Source organism: Myotis lucifugus, unplaced genomic scaffold, assembly GCF_000147115.1.
Source record: "Myotis lucifugus unplaced genomic scaffold, Myoluc2.0 scaffold_151, whole genome shotgun sequence".
NCBI classification, from domain to species: Eukaryota; Metazoa; Chordata; class Mammalia; order Chiroptera; family Vespertilionidae; genus Myotis; species Myotis lucifugus.
The window spans coordinates 1,681,306-1,707,133 of record NW_005871199.1 but is presented as its reverse complement, the minus strand read 5'-3'; the positions used below and the strand labels follow the sequence as shown (position 1 = coordinate 1,707,133).

The 25,828-nt window shown below is 40.3% G+C and overlaps 2 protein-coding genes across 8 annotated transcripts in view; both read left to right on the top strand.

Annotated features, from left to right (window-relative positions):
- ARNT (aryl hydrocarbon receptor nuclear translocator) overlaps nt 1-10,892 on the top strand; it is a 54,615-nt gene extending 43,723 nt beyond the window's left edge. For 3 of the 7 annotated variants that reach the window (XM_006095225.3, XM_006095224.3, XM_023759164.1), the window contains 9 exons: nt 558-709; nt 3,197-3,307; nt 3,459-3,531; nt 3,682-3,805; nt 3,995-4,097; nt 4,482-4,629; nt 6,706-6,868; nt 7,742-7,908; nt 8,882-10,892. In XM_006095225.3, coding sequence (XP_006095287.1) covers nt 558-709; nt 3,197-3,307; nt 3,459-3,531; nt 3,682-3,805; nt 3,995-4,097; nt 4,482-4,629; nt 6,706-6,868; nt 7,742-7,908; nt 8,882-8,971 — 1,131 coding nt within the window. In that variant the 3' untranslated portion in view covers nt 8,972-10,892. Of the gene's footprint in view, nt 1-557; nt 710-3,196; nt 3,308-3,458; nt 3,532-3,681; nt 3,806-3,994; nt 4,098-4,481; nt 4,630-6,705; nt 6,979-7,741; nt 7,909-8,881 lie in introns of those variants that run through there. The other 4 variants (XM_014461278.2, XM_014461277.2, XM_023759163.1 and 1 more) reach the window with 3 other exon arrangements.
- A 1,200-nt stretch (nt 10,893-12,092) lies between these two features.
- On the top strand, nt 12,093-20,527 carry CTSK (cathepsin K). Its single transcript, XM_014461281.2, has 8 exons — nt 12,093-12,283; nt 13,790-13,916; nt 14,385-14,507; nt 14,592-14,747; nt 16,391-16,609; nt 18,486-18,651; nt 18,915-19,020; nt 19,972-20,527. Exons 2-8 carry the CDS (start codon nt 13,791-13,793, stop codon nt 20,069-20,071), a joined length of 996 nt encoding a protein of 331 aa, XP_014316767.1. The 5' UTR covers nt 12,093-12,283; nt 13,790; the 3' UTR covers nt 20,072-20,527.
- The last annotated feature ends 5,301 nt before the right edge of the window (nt 20,528-25,828 follow it).

Sequence of the window (25,828 nt, the reverse complement as noted above, 5' to 3'; positions counted from 1 at the left end):
AATGAGAGTCAAAAGGTTATTTCCTATTAGACTAGAAGCTAAAATAATCTAAAACTAGGTTCTTTTGAAAAACTAAAGCAAAATAAGAACTAAAGCCAATTTTGTTTAATTTATAGAAACCTTCATGGGTGCTGTGAGAACAGAAATGCTTAGGTTTGGGGGGAAAGCTAGGATTAAGGAGCAATGCATAAGCTATATTCAGTGTTATTAAACTTATAAATTTCTAGTGTAGACTTGTAAAGCTAGATCAGCATTATCTTTAAGGGGCTTTCCAAGGGAAGTGTGGGAACATAGTCTTGTCTTTCCTGGAAAGAGTTGTTATTCCTTTTTTATTTTGACTAGAGAGGTCAGGTAACTCTGGAATTCTGGGAAGAAATATGATAAATATATCTCCGAATTATTTAGTCACTTAGTTTTCACTCCTCATACTGTTTTATTAGTAACATTGAAAGAGACAGTGACACAGGAATCTTAGGGTTATAGAGTGGGAATTTTATTTTTTAATTTTCTAAGGATAATTTTTGTGGGTTTCACTGATAGCATGAAAACTTTTTCAGGTGGTGAAATTAAAAGGCCAGGTGGTATCTGTCATGTTCCGGTTCCGGTCTAAGAACAGAGAGTGGCTCTGGATGAGAACCAGCTCCTTTACTTTCCAGAACCCTTACTCAGATGAAATTGAGTACATCATTAGTACCAACACCAATGTGAAGTATGTATCATAAAGGCCTTTTCGAATGTTGGGATTCCTCCTGGGCCAAATCTGCTTACCTCCTTCTCTTCTACCTTTCTAGTAGTAAATAGCATTAGTTTGAAGTTCCTCATCTTCCAATTCTTACAACTTGGGTAGTTCATCCAGTAGAATAAGATTTTAATAAACAATAGATTAGAGACGAGGTTCTGAGATGTGAAAGGTTTGTATTTCAATTTTGTTTCAACCCTCTCTAGAAAGGATTTTGTTGTATACACCATTTTATTGCTCTAGTCTGGCAGAATTTTTCTCTACAGCAGATATCTGAAGACTCTTTCTATAAAAAGCCAGATAGTAAACATTTTAAAGGCTTTGTGGGGCATACAGTTGCTATTGCAACTACTCTGTTATTATAGCATAAAAATAGTCCTAGACGAATAAAATGAGCAAAGATATCTATCTTCCAACAAACTTTTATTTCCAAAAATGCAATGGACTGCATTTGCCCCAGACATACAAACTAAACCATAGTTTGCTTTAGAGCATGGCTCCATCACTCTTTTGTTCTCCTTTATTCCTTGATTTCTTCCTGTTTGAGCCTTCCTTCTTTGTTAAATATACACACACAAAAAAAACAATTTTATTGAGATGGATTTCACATACTATACAGTTCACTTATTTAAAGTATACATATTTTTAAAGTATGTCACATGATTGTGCAACTATTACCACAATCTGATGTCATCTATCCTAAAAGAAATCCTGTACTTTAGTCACCCCTCCAAGTCCTGTGCAACTAATCTACTCTGTCTCCATAAATTTACCTATTCTAGCTAGACAGTTCATATAAATGGAATCATACAATATGTGGTTCCTTTGTGACTAGCCTCTTTCACTTACTATAATATTTTAAGGTCATCCATGTTATAGCATGTATCAGTACTTCATTTCTTTTTATTGCCAAATAAAATTCTTTTGTATGGATATCCCACATTTTGTTTATTCCTTCATTGGTTGATGGACATTGAGTTGTTTCCACTTTTTGGCTATTAAGAATACTGCTACGAACATTTGTGTACTAGTTTTTGTGTGGGTATGTTTTTGTTTTTTTTTTAAATATATTTTATTGAATTTTTTACAGAGAGGATGGGAGAGGGATAGAGAGTTAGAAACATCAATGAGAGGGAAACATTGATCAGCTGCCTCCTGCACGCCCCCCACTGGGGATGTGCCCGCAACCAAGGTACATGCCCTTAGTCGGAATCAAACCTGGGACCCTTCAGTCCATAGGGTGATGCTCTATCCACTGAGCCAAACCGGTTAGGGCTGTGTGGGTATGTTTTTATTCTCATGGATATATACCTAGGAGTGGAATTGCTGGGTCATATGGTAACTCTGTGTTTAATCTTTTGAGGAACTGCCCAACTGTTTTCCAGAGCTGCTCTCCCATTTTATATTCCTGTCAGCAATGTATGAGGATTGCAGTTTCTCTACATTCTTGCTGTCCTTTTTTATTATACCTATCCTAGCAGGTGTAAAGTTCTTTTTTATTTAGTCTCTCTATGTAGAATTGGCTTTGAATCACCTCTTGAAGATCTGATTTTATAAATAATTAGCAGTATGACTAGCACCTGGTGATGACATTGAGCCTGTATTCTCCAATTCAATTGTTAGGGTGTGTAAAGTTTAATTCTCTCTTAAATTAACTTAGTATAATGGATTGAGTTAGAAATTTTTATTAACTTAGGACTCAGGTACATATGTTTATGGTCATTGTAGGTTTTTATTTATTTTGTTTCTGCATCTTTATATAACAGAACAACTATTGTTTTGTGTTTACATTTTGTTTAAAATTTGAAATCTTTTTAGGAACTTTTTTCTGGAAATAATGGCTTCCCCCATTTTTACATAGAGTTTTCCCCACCACAATTAATTTTAATTAGTAATGTTTTAAAGTAAATACTCTTTATAGAAAATTTGGAAAGTATTGAAAACTATAAGAGAAAGTAAAAAAAAAATTTCCCTATCCAGAAATAGTCCTTTTTAAAAAAAAAATTTTTTTTATTTTATTTTATATGTGCCCTGACCAGGAATTGAACCGTGATCTACTGGTTTATAGGTTGATGCTCAACCACTGAGCAACACCGGCCGGGCCAGAAATAATCCTTTTTATGTTTCAGTAAATGTACTTTCAGTTTTTCACTTAGGCTTTTTAAAAACACTATATGTATATGCGCGCACATCCACACAACTAGGTACTGAATACCTAGGAAGAGTTAGAACCCAAACAAGAAGAACCCATGTGCCATAGGACATAATTTCTCTTTGTGCCGTATTTCCATAGTGTGAATTATTTGTCGACTCTGAGGTCATAGGTTGCCTTTAGGATTGGACTTGAAAGGGAATTTATTAGGGATCACCCCACCTACAAGTGAATATATAGAGCTTTATGTACAAGCAGTGTTAGATATATTTTTTCTCAGTTTTATCTTCTCTCCATTTTCCCAGGAATTCCAGCCAGGAACCACGGCCTACACTGTCCAACACGATTCAGAGGCCACAGCTAGGTCCCACAGCTAATTTATCCCTGGAGATGGGCTCAGGGCAGCTGGCACCCAGGTGAGAAATGGTGGAAGAATCATTTATTGAACAGTGTCTAGTCCAGGGCCGTCTGCAATCCCATTATTTTTTTATTTTGTTAAGCCTTTTCCCCAGATTCTTAAAAAAATTTTTCCCCCCTATTTCTCTCCTCACTGGCTTTAACATATAGGCAGCAGCAACAACAAACAGAACTGGACGTAGTACCAGGAAGAGATGGACTGGCCAGCTACAATCATTCCCAGGTTAGTGTATCTTCTTTGAAGATGGACCGTGAGCATTTTTAAAGAAATGTCTCCCAGTGCCAGTTAGAGTGTAAATGTATCTAAGTGAATTTTAGGGTTATTGAATTATGTTAAACCTTTCATGGTTATTTTTATCATTGTATTCCACAGGTTTCTGTTCAGCCTGTGACAACCACAGGGCCAGAACACAGCAAGCCCCTTGAGAAGTCAGATGGTCTGTTTGCCCAGGATAGAGATCCAAGATTTTCAGAAATCTATTCCAACATCAATGCAGGTATGTTTCTTACTCATTCTCCTTTTAAATTCTCATTTTGATCACTTACTGATGAGTCTGCTGCTGCCCAATCAGTAGTCTTCCAACATTCCCTCTTAGTCATGATACCTCATGAGTAAATAGGAACTTGCTGAACTAATATAGTACAGCCCCTTGACTGGCCCTCCCCCAACTCCTTTTGGTCCACAGATCAGAATAAAGGCATCTCTTCCAGCACTGTCCCTGCCACCCAACAGCTATTCTCCCAGGGCAACACATTCCCTCCTACCCCCCGGCCGGCAGAGAATTTCAGGTGAGCCCCATATGTGTGTATTGCTTTAAGGGCAACTGATGGATTCATTTGCTGAGTCCCAAGTTTTATTCTTCCCTAGCTTTCTCGGGTTATTTCAGACAAAGCAGTGGAACTTATAGGGCCTAGGATGAGGCAAGCTGCTTTCCTTCCTCCTGTGTCTTTGCACTTTGCCTGTTGCCATGTTCTAGGTTCCATCTCTGTGTGTCCTGATCGGTGTGTGACTGTCAATCTTTCTGGTCTTTTCCACATTCTTTTATCAAGTTTTCCTTAACCCCAAGGAAGTCAAGGGAATCTGAGAATAGCACTAGATTGTCCTGTGAATCCTAGATTCTGTGATAAACGCATCTTTTTAATCCTTTACCTTAACTATTTGTTCACGCCTAGAAATAGTGGTCTGGCACCTCCTGTAACCATCGTCCAGCCATCAGCTTCTGCAGGACAAATGTTGGCCCAGATTTCCCGCCACTCCAACCCCACCCAGGGAGCAGCCCCAACCTGGACCCCTAGTACCCGCCCAGGCTTCTCTGCCCAGGTAAAGTTTCTCACCTGTCTTCCCCTGGATATTGTTTTTTGTTTGTTTGGTTGGGCTTTTTTCCAGATGTAAAGTTATTATTGTTTATCTTAGGCTCCTTTTCCTCAACCCCCATCACCTACCTTCCAATTTTTATCTTTGTTGGGATCAACTAGATAATTAAAAACCATGAATAATCTAAAACTCAGAGTCTGTGGTGTTTACATACCCACTTTAAATCAGAATCGCTCACATAAAACATCTTGAACAGACATGATTTTTAAATGTGTTTTGGAGTAAATTCTTTTTTTTTTAAGAGAGATTTTAAATATATATATACTTTTTATTGATTTTAGAGAGGAAAGGAGAGGGAGAGAAAGATAGAAACATCAATAATGAGAGAAAATCATTGAGCAGCTGCCTCCTGCACACTCCCCTACTGGGGATTGAGCCCGCAACCCTGGCATATGCCCTTGACTGGAATTGAACCTGGGACCCTTCAGTCAACAGGCTGACGCTCTATCCACTAAGCCAAACCCGCTAGGGCTGGAGTAAATTCTAAGAGGCTTCCACTTTGTTTAGGACTACAAAATATAGGAACAAAGGAGAAAATTAATTATGAATTTAGACACAGCGATGTCTATTTACAAAAAAAAGTGTTGAAAAGTCCCTATATACTCTATATGTATATCCTATATAATAAAAGCCTAATATGCTAAGTGTCCAACCGTTTGACTGTTCGACCAGTCGCTATGATGCTCACTGACCACCAGGGGCAGATGCTCTAACCGGTAGGTTGCTGCTGGGGTCTTAGTAGCTTGCTGCTGGGGTCTGGCAGATCAGGACTGGGTGAGATGGGCTGGACACACCCTGGCTGGCCAACCTCCCTCGATCCCTCCCTGCCCGGCCAGCCCTTATTGGCCCCAATCGGGACTGGGCAAGACGACCCCAATTGGCCCTGATTGGGACTGGTCAAGATGCCCCCGATCAGCCCTGATCAGGATTGGGCGAGACGGGCCGGACATGCCCTGGAGCCCTCCCACAGTCCCTTCCTGGCCAGCCGGCCCTTACCAATTGGGACTGGGTGAGACGGGCCAGACACTCCCTGGAGCCCTCCCGTGGTCTCTCCCCACCCTGATCGTGCACTGGTGGGGTCCCTCAGCCTGGCCTGCACCCTCTCGCAATCCGGGACCCCTCAGGGGATGTCAGAGAGCCAATTTCGGCCCAATCCCTGTAGGCCAAGCCGAGGGACCCCACTGGTGCACGAATCCATGCACCAGGCCTCTAGTATAATATGTTAAGATAAAGCTAATATCCTTTCATAAGTTCATATATACTTAATAATATATAACATATATAATATATAACATTCTTTATATATTATATAATAATATAAATATAAATGGTAATATTTTACATTTAAAAAGCTAAAACCAAAAGTAGGCTCCAGAATTATTATTATGCAATGTGATCTCAATTGTATAAAAAATGCATAGGAAAATAAAAACTGGAAGAAATTATCCACCATGTGTCTTTGGTGGTAGAATTGTGATTAATTTTTAAAAAGTATTTTCTTCACTTTGCAAATATTCCATAGTGCATATACATTACTATTATGGTGAGAAAAATGCTAGTTACTAAAAAAAAAAAAAAAAAAAAAAAAAAAAAAAAAAAAAGGACATCGTTAGAAACGAATGTGTTACAGACTGAAAAATAAAGTGATGCAAAGTATATATATATATAAACACACACACACACACACACACACCCCATAGTGTTGTTATTAATGCTTCCATTTTTATATAACTTTACAATTTATAAAATGCTTTTATATAAATCATTTTTATTTAATTTTCACAACTCTAAATGTATGCTTTTATTAATTTTGTAGTTCTTTTCTTTTTGCACTTTTCACAACTGCCTAAAGATAGTGTCAAGAGAGATTGGGGGTTCATTAGAAGAAATATGCATTAGGAAATGTTGAGTTTCGCTCAAAAGAATCTAGTGATTGACAGAGAGAGTTGACTCTCATAGGAATTGTATGTGCAATAACCTTAATGTTCCACTTATTGTTCTCTATTCCTTTCTCTCTTTTAGCAGGTGGCCACCCAGGCTGCAGGCAAGACTCGTTCTTCCCAATTTGGTGTGGGCAACTTTCAGAGTCCATCTTCCTTTAGTCCCATGTCCGTCCCTGGTGCTTCCACTGCATCACCTGGTGCTACTGCTTACCCTACTCTCACCAGTCGTGGATCCAACTTTGGTGAGTTCAGTCCAGAAGATGGATAAAAGGAAAATCACAGCAATAAAGAGAAAGGATTTGGTGGTTAAGATGGTTTGCTGTGCACTGAGCTGATAATGAGAAAATGCAAGGTATTTGCTATTTAAAACCTAGCCACATGGCCCTGACTGGTTCGGCTCAGTGGGTTGAGTGTTGGCCTGCGGACTGAAGGGTCCCAGGTTCAAATCTGGTCAAGGACACATGCTCGGGCTGTCGGCTCAATACCCAATAGCAGGAGGCAGCCTATCAATGATTCTCTCTCATTATTGATATTTCTATCTCTCTCTCTCCCTATCCATTCATCTCTGAAATCAATAAAAATAAATTCTATATAATAAAAGGCTAATATGCAAATTGACCGAATGGCGGAACAACCAGTCGATATGAGGCGCACTGACCACCAGGGAGCAGACGCTGAACTCAGGAGCTGCCCCCTGCTAGTCAGTGAAGCTGGGTTCACGGCTGGCTGCCGTCAGTCGGACATCCCCCAAGGGCTCCCGGACTGCGAGAGGACGCAGGCCTGTCTGAGGGGACACCCCCCCCCCCCAGTGCACAAATTTCATGCACCGGACCTCTAGTAAATAAACGCTACCCACATGAAAAAGACCTATAACAAAAAGCATGTAAAATATTAATTTAATATGCAAATTTATTCTAAAGTGAGCAAAGGACTCTTTGGAACAGCTTCCTAGAGAAGAAAAATAATTTGGGTTGGGTTTTGAAATAGAAGAGGCATTGATTGGCAGAAAGAAGGGCAGGAGGTTTTTAGGTAAAATTAATGACTTGCATGTAGTTATTTGCTAGATTTTCCTCTCCAATGGAATTAGTAGATTGAAGTTTATTCTTCCTCGCTAGCTCCAGAGACTGGACAGACTGCAGGACAATTCCAGACACGGACAGCAGAGGGTGTGGGAGTCTGGCCACAGTGGCAGGGCCAGCAGCCTCATCATCGTTCAAGTTCTAATGAGCAACATGTTCAACAGCCATCAGCACCGCAACCTGGCCAGCCTGAAGTCTTCCAGGTGAGAGGATGAAAAGGCTTTAGAAAATCAGAAATTTGGAGAGAAAGGGTCACAGAGGAGAGACAGAGAAGGAAGCATGCATGTATTAGGGTGTGAGTGGGAGAAGACAGTGGGGACATGTAGGGAAAATTGTCATTAATAGGAAAGATTATGAATTTATTTTGATGCACAACCTTTAACCAGATCATAGTTAGTGATGTGCAGCACCATGCAAAGATGTCAAAGAAAGTAATTATAGCCCTAACTGGTTTGGCTCAGTGGATAGAGCGTCAGCCTGCGGACTGAAGGGTCCCAGGTTCGATCCGACTAAGGGCATGTACCTTGGTTGCGGGCACACCCCCAGTGGGAGGTGTGCAGGAGGCAGCTGATCAATGTTTCTCATCGATGTTTCCAACTCTCTATCCCTCTCCCTTCCTCTCTGTGAAAAAGCAATAAAATATATTTTTTTAAAAAAAGAAAGTAATTAGCCCATTCAAGGAAAACCATTCACAAAAGCTTGAGTACTATTTGCCTTGATTATAGTTATAAAGGTCTGTTTACCTAATCCTGAGCGGACTGCAAGACTGAGTGGAGTAATCTTAGGCAGAACAAAGGAAGAGCTAGTTTAAAACACAGGTTGAAAGAAAGCAAAACAGGTTTTGGTAGAAAACACAGAGGATAAGAGATACTCCATAATAAATTTATGGGGGGCAGTATATGAAATGTGACAAGCAGATTTTTCCACTTTTGAAAATACTGAGTACTGGAAAAGAGGGAAATGTGTGTGGAACTATAGGGGGAAGACAGAAGGGACTAGGACAAAAGTTCGTCATCTAAAGGAGTCAGAGTTGCTGAGACTAAGGAAAGCTAAGAGAACTCAGCACAGCAGAAACTCTTTGGGGACAGGAATGGTGGTTCAGGGGAATGTTGGGAAGGGAGCTTGATAAATGTAAGGGATCAAGGTGTGTGACCCAACTTATTTTTCTCTTATTAGGAGATGCTGTCCATGTTGGGAGACCAGGGCAACAGCTACAACAATGAAGAATTTCCTGATCTAACTATGTTTCCCTCCTTTTCAGAATAGAACTATTGGGGTGAGGATAAAGGGGTGGGGGAGAGAAAAATACCATTTGTTTTTAAAAAACAAATCTTTCTGTAAACAGAATAAAAGTTCCTCTCCCCTCCCTTCCCTCACCCCTAATGTGTACCCCCTTTCACTTCTGGCCTTTCCCTTGCCCTCCTGCCTCTCTGACATAATTTATAGATGAGATGGAGTAAATCCTCAAGGTTTTGTGGACCGTTTGAAAAATTAAGGCTGGGTGAAGTTAAAAATGCCTTGCCTTATGTCTCCTGACCAGAAATTTGTACAGAGGTGATTTCTGCTAGGGTCAAGGGACAGATTAGAGAACCTGATGTCCACTATTTGCCTTGTACTGTGGCTTGTTTTTGGAAAGAAATTCTGAATAAGGCGGGGGAGAGGAGAAATGTCCTCATATTTGAGGACCATGAAACATGGTAGGTATATATGGGGCTTTAGGAAGTGAGAATATGTTCTTTCTGCTGCCTGTGAGCAGTTCCTCTGGAAAGAAATGTGAGTGAGGAAATGAGAGAGAAGTGTGTGTGTGTGTGTGTGTGTGTGTGTGTGTGTGTGTGTGTACATGTATTTCTTTGTGTATTTCTTTCTCCCTATTAGGGAGTTATGCAAAATTTGTCCCAGATTTTATCTATGTCTTTCTCTGTGTTTTTCAAAGAATCCTAAGGAGTTAAATCTTCCAGGTATTTTCTACTTAGTATTGCAGCCAAAGAGTATTTAAATAAATGTCTTTGCTGTACTTACATCTGTGCCCAGCCAATATGCAACTCTAAGCAGATAATATAACATTTTCTGTTGATATGGTTTGTCTGTCATCAGACATATTTAGTGATAAAACTGGGTCGTTCCTGCTTTTGGTGCTCTCACCTTATATGGAAGATCTGCAAACATTACAGAAATTGGCTGGCAGGATAAACACTTTCAGAAACCCCATACTTGGCCATAAGGATAATGCTGCATTTTTGTCAGAATTACATATGTGTGTTCCGTGGAGGTTATTTCTGCATGGAAACTCAACTTCTTGGGTTAGTAGTCCCAGTGAAAACCCTCACTGGTGCAGTTTGAACCAAATACCAGCCTTCTTGCAAAATAGCCTCTCATCCCATTCTCAAAGTATCCAGTCTGGCAAGAAACTGAGATTTAGGTCTTTTCTGACCTATAACTCTTTCTTCTTTGCTCCCTCTCAGTCTTGAGATTGGATTTTGCTTTGTAGTGCAAGTGTAATGAATCCATGTGATAGAATGGGGCCTGGACTCCCATCCCAACAGGGTCACTTATTAATTAATTATAGCCATATAAATGTGGATACAGGTTACTACTATCACTCTTTACCTTCCTCAGGTAACAGTCATGTGTATCAGCCTTTTTTTTTTTAATTGGCTCAGGCCAGTATTGTAAGTGCAAGACTGAATTAATAAGAAGACATTTTAAATGTAGCCATAGGGGACTGAGGAGCACAGATGGCCTTGGAGAGGCTCAGAGAATGTCATTACGGGGTTTCCCTCCCTTTTGTCTCCAGTCTGGTGCCAGGTATTGGAGTGGAAAGGGGACAGTTTATTTTTTTATTCTATGTGCACACATACAGTATACATATATATTTATATCACAATTTAAGAAACCAAAATGTTGAGTTTCCAATAAAGTCCTTGTTTTTTAATAATCGCCTGTTTCTAAATGTGATCAAGACTATAATATTGTATAGTTATTATAGGGCTTTGGGGGAGGGGCGGGGAAGGGAGGGAGAAGATGCTCTGGGGGTTTTGTTTCTGCTTTTCCTTCAGGGTTTTATTTTTGATTGTTTTTTTTTCTTGTTGGCCATTTCTGTACTGCTGGCATCTGTGCTGAGCCTTACAGTGGCAAAAACAATGACATGTAGCAAGTATTTTAAAAACAATATTTTTCCTTTTGTAAACTTTGTGTTGTGTCATCTTGATTGCGGCTTTATTATTCCTTTGCAGCTCATAAACAACAGACTCACCACAACTAGTTGAATCCATAGCTTTAGCGCCAAATATACAAACATAAAGCACAATGTGTCTATAATTTCAGAAATGGGAAATCATAGGGCTCTGATCACTCAGCATTCCTCGGCTGTCCTCCTGATCCTGACTCATTCTGAGTGAAGTTAGGGACATCTGACCGTGGGGTGGGATGGGGTTGGGGAATGCCAACGTCCTTGTGAGAGGGGAGAATTGGGACTGGAGACGAGTTGGACACATCTGGATTTCTTCCCCCCAGCACGTCCCCCTCTTCCGGATGGAAAGGAATTAGGGGTAGGGAAATTTAAATTATTCAGGTTTGGACCTGGTTTCCCTCTAGGTTCATTAGCAAATCTTACAATGCATAGGCATAAGCCTGTGTTCTTGAGAGTCTATTATGTAATCCACCAGACACTGAATCTAGATCCCACGTATTACCATTTCTGTTCCAAGGACCCTTTTCCTCTTCCCCCACATCCGTTTATGGAAGAATATGGAGTTTGGGAGTGTGGCTCATGATCTGTCACATGCCTGGATATCGGGGGAAGTATGTGGAGAAGCTCATATGACTGGACCTCGGTTGGGGATTTTAGTAATTGAGACAGATAATGTTCATCAGGCATCCCACCATCGGAGTTCAGCAACAAATAAGTCACATGTGAGTTTGTCAGTGCCATGGCATTGATTCATGTGCTGTCATAAATTCCTAAGAATACTGATTTTTGTTACTTTTAGAACTGGTTTCATCTGGACTTTCTGGGCATATCCTTCCTCAGCACAACTGTATTAGGCTGAGAGAGCTATTCCTATGCATAGAAGCAGTGACAACAGCCAACAAGCTTATAAAATACAAATGATTTTGAAGCCTATGGCTTGTCTTCTATATTCTTCTAGCCTTTTGTTTTTATTCATCTCAGACACAAATTCAAAAACAAGGTTTAAAGTTGGAGAGATGGGTAATAGGAAAATATAATCCTCCAGTATAATAACGATGGGAAAGATACCGAGAGAAGATAAGCCCTGACTTGGGTACTGTGTATTGAGGTCTATTTTTGTCTGTCCTCGATGTAAAAGCAGCTCTCCACCCTGGCTCACTCCACTTGCATACAGAAACACTGCAGATTCGATGTCTCTTTCCCTCCTCCCTAATCCCCCTTCTCAGCATTTCTATCTCCGCCTCCCTCCCCTGTCCAAATTTTCCAGCCAACAGCTGGAGCTGACTTCCGCAATTCTGATGGAATAAATCCAGCAATCCTAGGCATCCGCCCACATTATCGACACTTCCCTGCAGAAACGAGCCCAGAGAACAGATTCCCATCAGCAGGTAACATTTTCAACTTCCTAGTTCTTGGTTTTTCTTTCCTTCCAGTTCTACGTTTTAGGGGTGTTAGGGATGTAGTGACTTGGGGATCAAAATGAACTTTGTAGGCTCTGTGCATGAAAACAATGATGCCCTTCTTAGGTCATTTCCTGGCCAAATAAAATCTGCCTGGAAATGTTTAGGATTACTTCTATGACTTGTATGTATACATGGTTGTTAGTAAAAGCAAAAATATAGGAAGCCTTTACCCATGCTTCACTTAGAGTAGCCTCTGGGGTTTTTTGTTTTGGCCAAAGGTACCAAAAGGGTTAACATAGTGGGAAGTGGAGTGGTACAGGGAGGTGGCAGCTCAGAACTTGCTACTCTGAGACAGCCCAAAGCCCGTAACACTCCACACATTAAATGCCCTGCTGTATATTTGCCAGTTTGCAAAGATTACATAAAAGTGGATTATAAATTCAAAACTTATGAAAGCTGTATGACTTGCTACAGACTGTAACTTGTTCTTAAAATGGAGGACACGTAATTAAGCCACTGCAAGGAGTGAAGCTAGAGCAAACTACGGAAAAGCTGTGTATTTGGTCATAGAACATTGCTTTACTGTCTTACATTCTTTTAGCAAACTTTGGTTCTGAGGCTTTTTGTCTTGTGGGGCAGTCACAGAGGTTTTCGTTGTCAGAAAAATAAAAAAACCTTCCTGCCCAAAGCAGCTGGTTTAAATTAGGACAGTTTCCTGCCTGAGGAGGGAGCAGGAAGAGAAAGAAAGAAGAAATGCATAAGACTAAGGAGACAGTAAAATATTTTCTCATAGTTAGAGAATAGGAAAAACTGTCAACTTTTCCCTTGTCCTCTCCTGGCAAGGTCTAGAAAAATATCCGAACTTGGGCACGGAAAAGAAGAATGCCTTAAATGACCAGGAAGCAAAATGTGGCGGGCAGTCTTCCCTTTTGCGTATTATCCAACCACCATCATCTGCCCTGCACTTATCTACGTAACCTTGTCCATCTTTTTTAATCTCCTAGGGATATGGGAGGAGACAGGTGCTGAGCCCATGATGATTGTCCATTTTCTACCCTGTTTCGGGTTGTCAGTGCAAGTTGTGTGTGTATGGAATCTCCCTAGGTCAAAATACTTAGCACCAGAAGTATCTGCACCCCATCCAAACCCAGACTCCTCCTGACAATCAGGTTTATCATATGGAAATCACCTTCAGTTGTTTTTCTATCTTCTTCATGAAGCCCAATTTTCCTTTGCCTCATAGTCGATAGGAAGAGGTTCTTCACTTTAGGCTCATGAACTCCCCAGAATTATTGTGTGTGCATGCATTTTTTCTGGTGCGAGGGATTATATAGTGGCTTGCAAATTTTTATTAGCTTCTCAAAAGAGTCTATGACTGCCAAAGGTTGAGAACCACCTGTCTGGGAAGATGGCTCCGAGTATTTCCTCCTGAGCCAGGCTAGGACTTTCTTGGCGAACAGAAGAGTTGCCCCTAATTATCCCATTCCTCAGGATGTGGGAGCTCAAGGTTCTAATGTTGCTGCTGCCCGTGGTGAGCTTTGCTCTATACCCTGAGGAGATACTGGACACCCAGTGGGAGCTATGGAAGAAGACCTACCAGAAGCAGTATAACAGCAAGGTGCCTGGGGACCCGGAGGGGAGCATGGTGGGAGGGCTAAGTGAGACTTCCAGTCCTAGGTTCCAGACTCCTTCTATCCAAACACTTGAACCACTCCAACCAAGCAAACCTGCCCTTGTTCCCCAGCTGTTAACATATAGTTTTTATTCCTACTCCTCAAGTCACCATCACATCCTATCCCTACTTTTCTTAATATTTTTCTTTTGGGAAGACTTCTCAAATTAATGCTATTAATCCATAAGCAAGTTTTCTGTACATCTCTCCAGATCTTTGCATTCTATTATTTGAATATGCTTGTATATTTCTTCTTGCATGTTCTTAATAATCCCATGATCATTTCCCAAAGTAGATTGTATACTCTCTATTATTGTAAGTTTTATCTTTTCTCCTAAATACCTCCATAATATTACATATGTAACTTTGCACACAGAACCCAGTCTATGCCAGTACTGACGATGCTCTATTTAGGTGGATGAAATCTCCCGGCGTTTAATTTGGGAAAAAAACCTGAAGCATATTTCCATCCATAATCTTGAGGCCTCTCTTGGTGTCCATACATATGAACTGGCAATGAACCACTTGGGGGACATGGTGAGTGAACCTCAGCTCTTGTCCTACCTGTCCTGTTTGCCTTAGTTTCCTGATTATGCCTGGCCTCTCTCTTCTTTGTCCCAGACCAGTGAAGAGGTGGTTCAAAAGATGACTGGACTCAGAGTACCTCCATCCCATTCTCGCAGTAACGACACCCTCTATATCCCAGACTGGGAAGGCAAAGCCCCAGACTCCATTGATTATCGAAAGAAGGGATATGTTACTCCTGTCAAAAATCAGGTACCCTCCTGTCTCCTGGGGATGGGTATGTAAGCTGGCATGACCTCTTCCTTTTTCTGTTTCTTTGTTCTTAAGATACGAGGTCATTAGGAAGGGGGTGAGGAATTAAGGTTACCTCTCCTCATGCTAATAGCCTATTCCATCATTTAACTCATCTATTTTTTTTATATATTTTATTGATTTTTTACAGAGAGGAAGGGAGAGAGATAGAGAGTTAGAAACATCGATGAGAGAGAAACATCGATCAGCTGCCTCCTGCACATCTCCTACTGGGGATGTGCCCGAAACCCAGGTACATGCCCTTGACCGGAATCGAACCTGGGACCTTTCAGTCTGCAGGCTGACGCTCTATCCACTGAGCCAAACCGGTTTCGGCAACTCATCTATTTTTGAACATTTAGGTTTTTTTTGTTAATCCTCACCTGAGAATATTTTTTCCATTGATTTTTAGAGAGAGTAGAAGGGGGGAAGAGAGGAGGAAAGAGAGAAAGAGAGAAAATGATGTGAGAGAGACATCAATTGGTTACCTCCCTCACAATGCCCCAACCCAGGCAGAGGATCAAACCTGCAACCTAGATACATGCCCTTGACCAGGAATCGAACCCTCAACCCTTTGGTGTGCAGGCCAACGCTCTAATCATTGAGAAACACTGGCCAGGGCTTTAGGTTGTTTCTGCGTTTTCCTTTTTACAAATAGTGTAAGCACCTTGTGCATATATTTTCGTATCCATATACAAATATGCAAAATAAATGCTCAAATTAAAATGAATAGATCCTTTCCAAAAAGGTTTTACTATCTTACATTCTTATCAGCAGGAGAATGCCAGTTTTCCCACAACCTTAACAATGTTAATTGTATGTGTCAACTAGATGAACAACTGATTTAACATTCATTCAACAAATACATTTTTTTTCCAGAACTTACCAGTATGTGCTAGGCAGTAGAGATTCAAGATGACTAAGACACACTTGTGTCCCCAAGAAATCCTCCATCTTAAAAAATAGAAAGAAAACCCTGACCAGTGTGGCTCAGTTGGTTGGAGTAATGTCCCATGCACTGAAAGCTCACAGGTTTGATTACCAGTCAGGGCACATGCCCAGGTTGCATGCAGGCTTGATCCTCTATTGAGGCGTACGGGAGGCAACCAATGGATATTTCTCACATCGATGTTTCTCTCCCTCTCTCTCCTCTCCCTTCTTCTCTCTCTAGAATCAATGAAAAACATATCCTTAGGTAAGGACCAAAAAATAATAATAAAAATAAAAAATAGAAAAAATTAGCACCTATCTTAAGAAACACTAATGATAGCTAGCACTTTTATTATCCACATTTTACAGATAAGGAAACTGAGGCAAAAAGAGGTTAATAACTTACTCAAGGTCCCATATCTAAGGGGTTACAAAGTCAGTACTCTGCTATACTACAGCTAACGGAACAATAGTAACAAAAGTTATCAATAGCAATAACAGCAATAGAACAATGCAACAAATGTTAAATGAAGGGAAATAGGAAGCTTTCACAGCAAAGGAGACATGTATACTGGAATTTATAAAATCTGTGGAATTTCATCAGGCAAGTAGAGGTGAAAAAAACAAAAAACGTGAGTAACAATGACTGATAGTTTCTCTGTTATGCCTCTCAGGGTCAATGTGGTTCCTGTTGGGCTTTTAGCTCTGTGGGTGCCCTGGAGGGTCAACTCATGAAGAAAACTGGTAAACTCTTAAATCTGAGTCCCCAAAACCTGGTGGATTGTGTGTCTGAGAATGATGGCTGCGGAGGGGGCTACATGACCAATGCCTTCCAGTATGTGCAAAGGAACCGGGGCATTGACTCCGAAGATGCCTACCCGTATGTGGGACAGGTGAGACGGTCCCACCCAGCTCTGTAATGGATCCTCCTGCCCCAGCATGATATTTTGTACTAGAAACAATTCCAGAAATCTTGTTTTCTGTTCTGTTACCTTATTCTGCTTTCTTACTGGGAAAATTGTCCACTGAGGCCAAGAAGATTCCCACATTCTGGGAGAATTTGGGGAGTTTAGGCTACCATAGATCCCATCTGCCTCTGTGCCCTGGGGGAGTGGGGGGAAACGGGGGATAGGCTATTCCATAGATCTCTGAGAAGGTCTCTATAACCCTCTGTTCAACTCCCACTTTCATCACAAATCTAATTTCACAAATCATGTGGCTTTATTTTGTATGATCTCAGTGTGGGTTCTGGGAACACTTAAGCAAGTTGTGTAAGTTACCATGTATAAAATGAAAGAAAAACAAGTTGCTTCATATTTGTTGTAATTTTAGAGGTCAACTCACTTCCTCCTATAAGACCCTTTAGCAATAGGAAGCAGATCTTTCTTATCTAAAATGAAGAAATTCTGAGGGCTTTTTATAGACATGGGGTTGATAATATAATATGGGGTCTTTGCAACAGGAGTCTTTGAAGAAGGGATAACCAGTTTTAGTAATGACAGTGATGGCTACTATGTGCTAAGCCATGTGCTTGGTGCATTTTCTCATTTAATCTCAACAGCCCTATAAGGTAGATGTATCCTCACTTTGTAAGAGGAAACTGGCACGAGGTAAAACAGCATATTCAAATTCATACCACTAGTTTTGTAGCAGAGCCGACATTTATCTACCAGATCTGTTTATCTGCTGCAAACATTGCCAGACACGTCTTCTACGCATAAATGCAAGAACTAAGTCTTAAGTTATTTACATCTTCAACTTTGCTAGATAGATCATATCAAATATTTTTACCAAAGTATTTGGAAAAATTTATATTCCCACATTCAGTGTATAAGAAATCCCATTGATTTACATCTTTTTAAAAAACTTACTTTTCAATTACAGTTAACATTCAGTCTTGATGTGGCTTCTCTATATCCTTAGTTACAGGAGTTCTGTTTATCTAGTCTTCAGGTGATTCTCAAGGGTGGTTGTTCTATAACTTAGTTGGAATTTTGATGTGGTCGTGGGAAGAGGTGAGCACAGTGTCTACTGACTCCGCCATCTTGACGGAACGTCTCACATCTTCATCGGTGTGTTTATGTGGCCATCTGCATTTCTTCAGTGCATTGAATGTTTATATCTTTTGCCCATTTTAATTCGGTTATTTTTCTCTTTCTTACTGATTTTTAGGGATTTAAAAAATATATTTGGATACTAATATTATGTGTATTGTAGGTTGATTTTTGTCTTTTCACTCTTAATTTTAGTGTAGTAAAATTATTAATGTTTTCCTTTGTAGTTTATTCCTTTAAAAATTCAATAACAATGAGTTTATTCGTTCATGTTTAGTCATCTGAAATGATGTCTGCTGCAATAAAATGCTCAAAAAAATCTAAATATTAATAATAATGGCAGCCCCCCCCCCAAGCTCACACATATTATAGGGCCAGAAGATGATACGTGCTTTTTGAAAAATGTTATTTCAGAAATCTTTACACTGAGGTAATAAAAAATTCTTTCTTTATCTGTTTTTTAGGTTTTACAGTGTTTGCTTTCATATTTATATTTTAAAACTACCTGAAGCTGATTTTTGTATATGGTGCAAGGTGTTCACTTTTTCACAGTGCTCTAAAATGGCGGAGAGAACAGACCTCTCTAAAGACCAGTCACTGACCCTGTTAATTCACTAACATCATTTAAACGTTGGTAGAGTTTCTCACTCACCAATTCATCGCCTGTTGCTTTGTCCTAGTCCTTTTTCAACCATTTTCTTTTATTCCCCCGCAGGATGAAAGTTGTATGTACAATCCAACAGGCAAGGCAGCTAAGTGCAGAGGGTACAAAGAGATCCCTGAGGGGAACGAGAAAGCCCTGAAGAAAGCAGTGGCCCGAGTGGGACCCATCTCAGTGGCCATTGATGCAAGCCTGAGCTCCTTTCAGTTTTATAGCAAAGGTAAGGAGCTGCTCCTATGGAACACAGTCAACTTATGATGTGGGCTTGGCAGCTTCTCAAAGGGCACTCAGCATTTTTAGTACTTCGTTTCCATATTCACACTGAGTCTGCCAGAGAGAAACTACCAGCTGCCTTGGCACAGAGCATCTCTGATGTAAGCCCTTCTGACTGGGATGGATTCTACAAAGGTCACCGAGAGTGGGAGACCCCACAGGGTGCCCCTGGGATTACAGAAAGCTTTACTTTGATTGATTGTTTCCTAGGTGTGTATTACGATGAAAACTGCAATAGCGATAATCTGAACCATGCGGTTTTGGCAGTGGGATATGGGATCCAGAAGGGAAAAAAGCACTGGATAATTAAAAACAGGTAATGATGGGAACACTACATTTGTCAGTCAATCACTCTCCCTCTCTCCTCCCCTCCCTCCAGTCTTCCATTCTCTCCACTTATTTCCTTAGCAACCTCATCCATTCTCATAGCTTCATTCATTTCTCCTATGGTTTTTATTCCCAAACTCAAATCACCAACTTCAGCCTCTCCCTTCTTTCTTATGCTCTAGACCAGGGGTGGGCAAACTTTTTGACTCGAGGGCCACAATGGGTTCTTAAACTGGACTGGAGGGCCGGAACAAAAGCATGGATGGAGTGTTTGTGTGAACTAATATAAATTCAAAGTAAACATCATTACATAAAAGGGTACGATCTTTTTTTTTTTTTTAGTTTTATTCATTTCAAACAGGCCAGATCTGGCCCGCGGGCCGTAGTTTGCCCACGGCTGCTCTAGACTCATGTTTTCAAGATTACTCTTCCTAAAGCACAAATCAGATTACATTACTCTCCCAATCAGAAACTTTCAGTGTCTCCTCCACTGTGATGGACCACAGAGTCCAAGTCTTTAGCCTGGAAGTAAAAATAACTCAACTTCATCTCGAACTACCTTACCAGACATACTTCTCCCCTGTCAAGCACCCTACTTTTCAGTCATAAGACTGTAACACATGTCCCATGCTTTCCTGCCTCTGTTACTCATTTAACACTCCTCCACTGGCATCCCATTTCCACAGGCCCCAACTCTATCCAGCCTTTGGGCTCAGCTCAAATGCTACCTCTTACATTAAGTCTTTTTGTTCCTCTTGATTCGAAGCAATCTCTCCTACCTTTGAGACCTATAGTATTAGGCCTTCCATTTCTTGACTTTAAACTTTTTAAAGGTAAAAACTGTCTTATTTATTTTGTATGCCATTAGTTCCTAGCACAATACTTAATGTTTTAATGTGTAAGTGAGGGTACTAAGTATTTTTCTTGATTGGTCCTACAGCTGGGGAGAGAACTGGGGAAACAAAGGCTATATCCTCATGGCTCGGAATAAGAACAATGCCTGTGGCATTGCCAACCTGGCCAGCTTCCCCAAGATGTGACTTCAGCCAGCCAACCCTATCCTGCTCGTCCATTCCTTCCATGATGGTGCAATGAAGTGATGTACTTTGGAAGGGAGTGGTATGCCTTTCTTGAAGCAGATGCAGTAATACAGAGATTGTCCATTCAGTCTCCTCATTTGTTTGTGCGTCAGGCAACACTCCTATTACTTTCCTTCTCTCCACCCAAAGCCTTTATTTTTCACTGTGACCACAGTAGGAATTTCCCCCCAATTATTATGCACTCCAGTTCATAAATCTATTTATCAGTTTTTGGTACAAGTTAACATGATACAAGAAATGTGTTTTCTTTTTCCTTCTTTGCATTTTTTAAGTAAACCTAGTATTTATCTTGTCTATAACTTAATAAATAGCTATTTGGTAGCAACTCATTTTGTGTTGGATACTGTCCTAGGTGCTGGAGACAAAAAGGTGAATAAAACATATTCTTATACTTGATGTGCTCATAGTTTGTTTGGAGAGATCATAATATAAATAATTCATCTTAATTCATTTATTTGTTCATTCCTTTAGCCAACTTCTATTAAGTGCTCTGTACTAAGAACTGTACTAAATTTCAGGAATTAAATGGATATAATGAGATTTCAATATTTAATTCCATTTTAGGGGAACCAGATTTAGGGGCACATAATACTTGGGCCTTGAAAAATATCTTAGGGCCCTCTGAAGTTCTAGAACTGAAACTTATGCTGTCACCAAGAGAGGAAATTGAAACTAAAAAAAAATTTTTACTTATTTTTATTTTTTTCTTTATTGTTGAAAGTATTACAATTGTCCCCTTTGTTAGTTTATGTTTTTTTTCCATTGACCCCCTCCACCCTCCATCCAGGCCTTCATCACTCTATTGGAAATTTTTTTTTTAATGGAAACTCTTTATAATAGTTTCCAAGCAGTGTTAATTCTAAAAGAATTTAGCAGGCTAGTAATAAATCTGCCTAACTGGTTTTACCATTTTTCACAAAATCCTCATTCTTACCACTAGAAAGAATTCAAAGAAAATGCTAACCATATGTCAGGCAGTATTTAATTTTATTCTATGCAAAATCATTTATTTTTATATGTAAATATTTATTACCATGTGTTATGCAGTGTATTTTAAAGGCATGATGATGAAATATATTAGTAAGACACAGCCCGGACTTTAAGAATAGTATAGACTAGTGACAGACATACAAACAACTAATAATAACAACCATAATGAAATAAATACTAATTATGCAAGTTTAGAAATGAGTCATTCATTTTTTTAAATTTAATTGTGTTTTATTTCCTAAAGTATTACAAAGAGTATTACACATGTCTCCTTTTTTCCCCCCCTTGACATTCCCCCGGCCTTCCCTACCCCCCAGTGTCTTGTGTCCATTGGTTATTCTTATATGCATGCATACAAGTCCTTTGGTTGATCTCTTATCCCCCCCAACCCTCCCCAGGTTTCCCACTGTAGTTTGATAGTCCGTTCAATGCTGCTCTGCCTTTGTATCTATTTTTGTTCATCAGTTTATAATGGTCTTTATTATCCATAAATGAGTGAGATCATGTGGTATTTTTCTCGGCTTCCCAGGGGCCGTCACAGCCTCGCAGGGGCCGTTTCAACCTCACAGGGTCCATCCCAGCCACACAGGGACTGTCCCAGCCTCACAGGGGCCGTCTCAACCTCACCGGGGTCATCTCAACCTCACCGGGGCCGTCTCAACCTCACCAGGGTCGTTTCAACCTCACTGGGGCCGTCCCAGCCTCTCAGGGGCCATCCCGGCCTCACAGGGGTTGTCTCAACCTCACCGGGGCTGTCTCAGCCTCACCGGGGCCGTCTCAACCTCACTGGGGCCGTTTCAGCCTCACTGGGGCCGTTTCAATTTCACTGGGGCTGTTTCAACCAAGTCATTCATTCTTTTTTCTTTTTTTTTTAATGTTTTATTGATTTTTTACAGAGAGGAAGGGAGAGGGATAGAGAGTTAGAAACATCAATGAGAGAGAAACATCAATCAGCTGCCTCCCACACACACCCCACTGGGGATGTGCCTGCAACCAAGGTACATGCCCCCAACTGGAACCGAACCCGGGACGCTTCAGTCCCCAGGCCGACGCTCTATCCACTGAGCCAAACCGGTCAGGGTGAGTCATTCATTCTTAATGGGACTTTAGATGAGGTTTCATTGAGAACAGAGCTTTGGAAGTTCTGAATGGGCAGAGAAGACAGATGGGGAGTGGAGTGGGAGGAGAGAAGGCATATCAGGCCAAAGGTTCTCAGTGAACAAAGGCACTGAGAGAATTGTGTGTGTGAATGGTGAGGGCTGGGGTGGCTCAAGTATAGGATGCAAAGACATACATGATAGAGCTGAGGTGAGAAAAATAGGTTGGAGAAGAATCATGGAAGGCCTTGAATGCCTCCCATGTCCCAGGAAGTATATACATTATTTTACAGATACACAGGCATTTAGAAGGCATTTTTGAGCAGGAGAGAGACATGATCAGATCTGTATTTTAGCAATATTCCTCTGGCAGTGGTGTAAAGAACAAAATGAAGATGCAAGGAAGTGGAGGAAAGTTGACATGTGATGAATACTGCACATACTCTACTTCTTTTCAAAGAAGGATCCTTCACAGAAAAATGACTCCTGAACTTTTCTGAAGCTTGAGTATGTGTTTGCAGATGGGGTGTTAGAAAAAAGGCATTCCAGACCCAAAGAATAGCATATTTAAATGTGTAGGCAGGAGAGAGCATGGTTAGCAATTAGCATGTATTTTTTCTGAGCTTTGAAAGGACCAAAGACAAACTTGAGAGATATCAGACTCCCCACCCAGCAAATCTATGCAGTTCTGTTATTTTGATTTGGAATATTTCCCCTTCTGCCTAAAGAGCATTCTTTAGAATTTCCTTTTGTATGGACATGTGGGCAACAAATAGACTCTCTTCCTATATGTTGTTGTGTTTATTTTTAGTGATATGCTAGGGGAGGAATGGTCACCCTGGGGCAAAGTCCTACCCTACAGTTGTTATTACTAGGCGTCCAGGGCTTTTCACCCACATGGAGGGCACACCGCGAGTACCCAGCTTGGGTGAATGGGGAGGCTGTGCCACTGGATCCTACAGGACACCTACTGCATTAGCCTACTCTATCAAGCCTGGGAGATACAGTAGCTCTACCTGATACATAGAAACAAGTACAGGGAAACTGCCAAAATCAGGAGACAAAGAAAGAGGCCCCAAATGAAAAACAGGAAAAGTTCCAGAAAAATAATTAAACAAAATGGACACTAGTTATCCTGGCCAGTTTGTTCAGTGGTTAGAGTGTTGGCCTATAGACCAAAGGGCCATGGGTTTGATTCCTGATCGAGGGCATGTACCTTGTTTGCAGGTTCGATCTCCGGCTCCAGTAGGGTGCGTGCAGGAGGCAACTAATTGATGTGTCTCTCTCACGTCGATGTTTCTCTCTCTCTCCCCCTCCTCCCTCTCTCCCACTACTTATAAAAAAAAACCAATGGGAAAAATATCCTTGGGTGAAGATTAAAAAAAAATGAAGAGAAGAAATCTACTAGATGCAGAGTTCAAAACACTGGTTATAAGGATGTTCAATGAACTTAATGAGAACTTCAACAGCATAAAAATGGACATGAAAATTATAAAAAAAGAACCAGTCAGAAATGAAGAATAGACTAACTGAAATGAAGAATAATTTATAGGGAATCCACAGTAGAGTAGATGAAACTGAGAATCAAATCAGTAATTTGGAATATAAGGAAGCAAAAAGCACCCAGTCAGAACAATAAAAAGAAAAAAAAGGAGCTTCTGGCGCAACTTTAAGTGTGCCAACATGCACATTATGGGGATGCTGGGAGGAGACGAGAAAAAGCAAGAAACTGAAAACCTATTTGAAAAAATGACAGAAAACTTCCCTAATTGGTGAAGGAAATTTACATACAAGTCCAGGAAGTCAGAGAATCCAAAACAAGATGAACCCAAAGGCCCTCATTGTGACACATCACAATTAAAATTAAATTGTATTAAATTCCCAGTACAAAGTTAACCACTTGGGTAAATTAACAGAGAATTAAACTAGCACCAATATTATCCTAAAATTCAGAGTCCCTTTTCTTTAAAACTAAATAAGATAGTTCCTTGGAGAGAATAGAAGCAGCTCACTTTTAGGGTGCAGGAAGCTAACAGATGATGATTTCAAAACCCGGAGAAGGCGTCAGCCTTCCTTATTCTGCTTTCATTTCCCTTTCCTACATTATTCAAATATTTCCTAATCTGTGATGGAAGGGAGTTAGCGCAATGTCAAAGTCCCATAAGACCAGCGTGATTACAGTAGAGGTTGAAAGTTAAAATTTGTTCTAAATTGAGTACAGTGATCAAGGATGCGTCAGATTATGGGAATGCAACAGAAAGCATTTCTAGGAAACAGCATGATAGTAATATGCCTTAGGTGTACAATTTGGCAATATATACAGGATGAGATTTCAAGATAGACTGGAATGAAGGCTGTTGAAATAATTTAAACACTGTCAGCAAATACTTATTGTCTACTGTATCATTGCACTATATACTGTGGAGGATACAAAGATGAGTAATATATAACTCCAGTACTTAGGGGGCTAACAGGTAGACTTATATGGCAAAGAAATACATAATTGTAATATTAGGTAGAAAATTAAGGGTATGATTTCTCTCTACCCGGAATCTCTGATCTGCCACAAGAGTGCCTCAAAGCAATGCAGAGGCTGAAAAAAAGACATCTGGTTGGAAATTTAAAAAGGTTTTTTGAAAAAAGTGTCTTCTGAGATGGGCTATGAAGCTTGAACAGGATTTCAAGAGGCAGAGAAGGGAAGGAAGTTCCAGACAGTGGGAAAACACTACTTTTAAAACTAGGTTCAATCCCAGGTCAACAACCAGTTCTGTCCTCTTGAACAAGTTTATAGTCTCTTAGAACCTTAATTTCCCTTGTATAAAATGAGGATAAGAATTGTACCTACCTCATAGTGTTGTAAAATCTTAATAACAATACACATTCATTGACATATAATCGGTGTCCAAAATTTGTTAGCTGGGACTGTTAAAATTATAAAGTGAGTAAAAAAGTGCAGAGGATAAGTGTGGATGTTCTGGAAACATGAAAACTAGTTGCTTTGAGTATAAGGTTTATGTATGAGTATAGATGGCTTAGTCTGTTTGGGCTGCTATAACAAAATAACATAAACTGGGTGGTTTATAAACAACAGAAATTTACTTTTCACAGTTCTGGAAGTTGGGAAGTCCAAGATCATGAATCTGGCAGATTCAGTTCCTGGTGTGAACCCCTTCCTGGTTCATAGATGGATGTCTTTTTGTAGAAGGGCCAAGGGGGCCTCTTTTATAAGGGCAATAATCCCATTCATGAGGGCTCCACCCTGGAAACCTAATCTAATAAGGCCTCACATCCAAATACCTTCACAATGGAGATTAGGTTTCAAAATCTGAATGGGGGAGGGTGGAACGTCCAACCCTCAGACTATAGCAATAGTGAAGATGAAGCTGTAAAGTATAGGGTGATATGTTTTTCAAAAATTTGATTTTATTTCTTTAGAACAGTTTTAGGTTCACAGCAAAATTGAGAAGGTACAGAGATTTCCCATATACCATCTGCTTCCACACAAGCATAGCCTCCCCCATTATCAACATTCCCTATCAGAGTGGCACATTTGTTACAAAGGATGAACCTACACTGACACATCATAATCACGCAACGACCATAATTTACA

Excerpts from the sequence above, each read along its gene's own strand:
- CTSK (XM_014461281.2), top strand. The coding sequence starts at position 13,791 with ATGTGGGAGCTCAAGGTTCTAATGTTGCTGCTGCCCGTGGTGAGCTTT. Across the intron at positions 14,508-14,591 it reads TGAACCACTTGGGGGACATG|ACCAGTGAAGAGGTGGTTCA; the intron begins GTGAGTGAACCT and ends TCTTTGTCCCAG. Across the intron at positions 18,652-18,914 it reads CTTTCAGTTTTATAGCAAAG|GTGTGTATTACGATGAAAAC; the intron begins GTAAGGAGCTGC and ends ATTGTTTCCTAG.